The 3845-nt window shown below is 44.0% G+C and overlaps 1 protein-coding gene across 1 annotated transcript in view; it reads right to left on the bottom strand.

Annotated features, from left to right (window-relative positions):
* The window catches only part of ADGRE1 (adhesion G protein-coupled receptor E1), a 66426-nt gene extending 64629 nt beyond the window's left edge, over nucleotides 1-1797 (bottom strand). The window contains exon 1 of the mRNA XM_011967446.1: nucleotides 1709-1797. Within this exon, the coding sequence (XP_011822836.1) occupies nucleotides 1709-1739 (31 nt within the window). The 5' untranslated portion in view covers nucleotides 1740-1797. The remainder of the gene's footprint in view (nucleotides 1-1708) is intronic.
* Between the last annotated feature and the right edge of the window lie 2048 nt (nucleotides 1798-3845).

Raw genomic sequence — 3845 nt, 5'->3', positions numbered from 1 at the left:
CTGGGATTACAAGCGTGAGCCACCGCACCCAGCCCATTTTTTAATGTTTAAAGGCAATGCAGCCCTGCAGCATTTAGATCTCCTGCACCATCATCATTATCTCCATCATTATCACTGTCATCATCACCATCATCATCATCACCATTATAATTGCCATCATCACCATTATCATCATCACCATCAACATTATCACCATCATCACCACCATCATCACCATCATCACCATCTTCATGGTCATTATCACACCATCATCACCATCATCATCTTCATTATCCCTATCATCACCATTATCATCCTCGTCATCATCATCATCACCATCACCATAATCATCACCATCTTCATCATCACTATTATCACCACCACTATCATGATCATCACCATCATTATCATCACTATCATCATCACAACTCTTTGCTGATTAGCTTCAGGGCAGAATAAGGAGTGTTAACAGTTAATACCATTGCCAACACCCCAAAATAACAACTCTACATTCCTACATTTGATGCCCACAGGCCACCTATTTCTTCTAATGTAGCCTGCCGGTCAACAGGTCCCACAGATCCAAACTCCCAAATTCTATCTATTATTACTAACAAAAATTCTTCTGCTCATTAATTAATTATTTTAGAGGCAATTCAGCATACTGTTTAGGCATACAACGTCTGGAGTCAAAATGCTTGGGTTTAAAAATCTGGCTTCACCAATTAATGATTGTGTGGCCTTGATGAAGTTATTTAATCTCTTTGTGCCTCAGTTTCCTCCTTGTTAAAATAGGGGATTCAGATCCACTGTACAACAGCAGAGGAAACCCATACTTGCTACTTAGAATATGTCCCCGATATCCTCCATTCTTAAATGTGATCCAATGACCAAAATACACAAGACATAGAAGAAAAACCAGAAACATGGAAGATAAACAAGGTTGAGACAAACTGACACCTGAAGAAAGAGAAATAAGAGCACAGCAAGGGTCTATCTCATTGTTCAGGACTCAGCTCGAATTGCCCCTCCTCAACCCCAGACTTCTCCCTTCAACATAACCCCCAACCACATTCTGTAACAACTTCTTTCATAGCACTTATCGCTACCTGAAATTCCTATGTTTACTTATAATTTGGGGCAACATAGTGTAATGGAAAAGCTTACAGACTCTGCAGTCAGACTGCCTGGCTTGAAATCCTGCCTCTACCCCTTATTGACTAAGTGGCCTTGGGAAAATTATTTTATGTCCTTTGCCTCAGTTTTCTCATCTGCAAAATAGGACTAATAATAACCCAATGTCATAGAAATGTTGTGACAATTGGATACATTCTATGTTTAAAGAAGTTACAGCAGTGCTAAGTGGACTATGATCGTTTGTGCCTTCTTTCCCGTCTGCTCCTACCCACTAGAATATCAGCCTCAAGAGTGCAGGAACTTAGTCTTTTTTTCTCACTGCTATATCCTCTAGTGCCTAGAACAGCATCTAAGACATAGGAAGTGCTCAGGAAACACAGGTCAAATGAATGACTATTGAGAAAAATCTAATCTGACAGATGGACTTCCCTGGGCAATGGAATTTTGTCAAAGGTTCCCCGAATGAAGGTGTTTGCAGCATCCAGCCTGGACTTATGATCTCTTGGCTGGACCATCCATGGCCCTCCCATTTCCCCTGAAGCCTATGTCCAACCCAGGCCTCCCCTAGCCCCCCATTCAACCTCACACTTACCCCAGAAGAAGAGCAGGTTGAAGCCACGCATTATGCTGTGGTTCTGTCATTCAAAGAGAAGAAGCTTTTCTACACCCTGGGTTTTCGGTAACCAGAAGGTGTGGGAAGAGGAGAAGGCGGAGTCAGAGTTGCTCAATGCTGCCCGGTCATCACAGCGCTTTTTGCTGAGTTGCAGACAGCCTAGAAAATCCTAATTTCCCCCCTTTCTCTGCAATAAAGAGAAGTTAATCTGCCTAATGCGTACCATTCTCTCTCTCTCCTTCCCACCATCTCTCCCTTTTTCCTTCCCATCAACATCTATCTCCCATCTCTCAACACCTTCTTTCATCGCACCCAATAAAGGAGCTTCCACTTCCTGCCTCCAGTGAAGCAAATCTCAGCCTTTAGGATCTCTTCCCAGTCTCCCGTATAACAGCCATCACAACCATCATCTACCAGGCACTGTGCTAGGCACATTGACAACAAAGTGTAATTTCATTATCATGTCAACCTCGTAAAGTAGGAATTCCCCTCCCTCCCTCCATTCACCAACAAAATGGAAACTGAGACTTGCAGAGGAGCTATAACTTGTCCAAGATCTCTCAAACCTGAGATTTGAACCCAGGACCCTCTGACTCCAGAGTCAAGAGCTTTAACTATCTTATTTTCCTTCAGATCTCAACTCTGTCTAACCACTATACAGCAACACTTCCACCCCATTTCCAGCTTCCTAACTCTCTCTGGTAACATCTTAGGGTCTCACAAGGGCAGATCCTCAGACAAGGATTCTAGCAAAAATAGTTTATCAAGAAGGTGACCCCAGAAAACGCCAGCAGGAGAAGGAGAAAGTGGAACAGGAAAGGCAAAGAGCCAATACCGGGTGTGTCTTCAAACAAGTTACATGGTGAGAAAGTGGAACTTAACCTCCCCAGGTACATCTGGGAAGTGGCATGGAACATACCCTTCAGTTATTCCAACCGAGGGGTGAGGGAGCTGAGGTATTTATATCCCACCTACTGTCAGTCATGGGTTGACTTGAGGCTTGCTCCTAGGGGATGTCAACCCCTTGAAACTTCAGGCCTGGCCTCCAAGCAGATAGAATGTGCTGCAGTTGATATAATCCCACTGCTAACAAATTGCAGTGACTGGCAGATATTGAAGTAGTATCATCCATCTGGCGTAATACCCAAGGTTCATTGCCTCACACCAAGGAAATAAAAAATGCAGACACGGCCAGGCGCCATGGCTCACACCTGTAATCCCAGCACTTTGGGAGGCTTAGGAGGATGGATCACAAGATCAGGAGTTCAGGACCAGCCTGGCCAAGATGGTGAAATTCTGTTTCTACTAAAAATACAAAAAATTAGCCAGCAGGTGTGGTGTTAAGTGCTTGTAATCCCAGCCACTCCAGAGGCTGAGACAGAGAATTGCTTGAATCCAGGAGGCAGAGGCTGCGGTGAGCTGAGACAGTGCCACTGCACTCCAGCCTGGGCAACAGAGTGAGATTCCATCTCAAAATAAAATAAAATAAAATAAAATAAAATAAAATAAAATAAAATGCAGACACAAAAAATGAGTTTTAGAGCAAAGGTTTAGGCCGGGCACAGTGGCTTATGCCTGTAATCCCAGCACTTTGGGAGGCCAAGATGGGTGGATCACCTAAGATCAGGAGTTCGAGACCAGCCTGGGCAACATGGTGAAACCCCATCTCCACTAAAAATACAAAAAAATTAGGCAGGCATGGGGGCACATGCCTGTAGTGTCCCAGCTACTCAGGAGGCTGAGGCAGGAGAATCACTTGAACCTGGGAGGCGGAGGTTGCAGTAAGCAGAGATGATGCCATTGCACTCCAGCCTGGGCGACAGAGCAAGACTCTGTCTCAAAAATAAATAAATATATCAATAAATAAATAAATAAAGTGTCTAACTTCACAGGGTTTGAGGGTTAAGGTGATACAATAATAAAACCTTGCCTGGGACAGATTAAATGATTAAATACTATTAGTTATATTGGCATGATTATTTTTCCACCATACTAAATGGTCGCAGCTACTCCTAGAAAAAAATCCTGGCCGGGCGCGGTGGCTCAAGCCTGTAATCCCAGCACTTTGGGAGGCCGAGACGGGTGGATCACGAGGTCAGGAGATCGAGACCATCCT

The sequence above is a fragment of the Mandrillus leucophaeus genome, unplaced genomic scaffold (genome assembly GCF_000951045.1).
Source record: "Mandrillus leucophaeus isolate KB7577 unplaced genomic scaffold, Mleu.le_1.0 Scaffold8, whole genome shotgun sequence".
Taxonomy (NCBI): domain Eukaryota; kingdom Metazoa; phylum Chordata; class Mammalia; order Primates; family Cercopithecidae; genus Mandrillus; species Mandrillus leucophaeus.
Note: the sequence above shows the minus strand (reverse complement) of the source record. Positions and strands in the feature narration are given on the sequence as shown.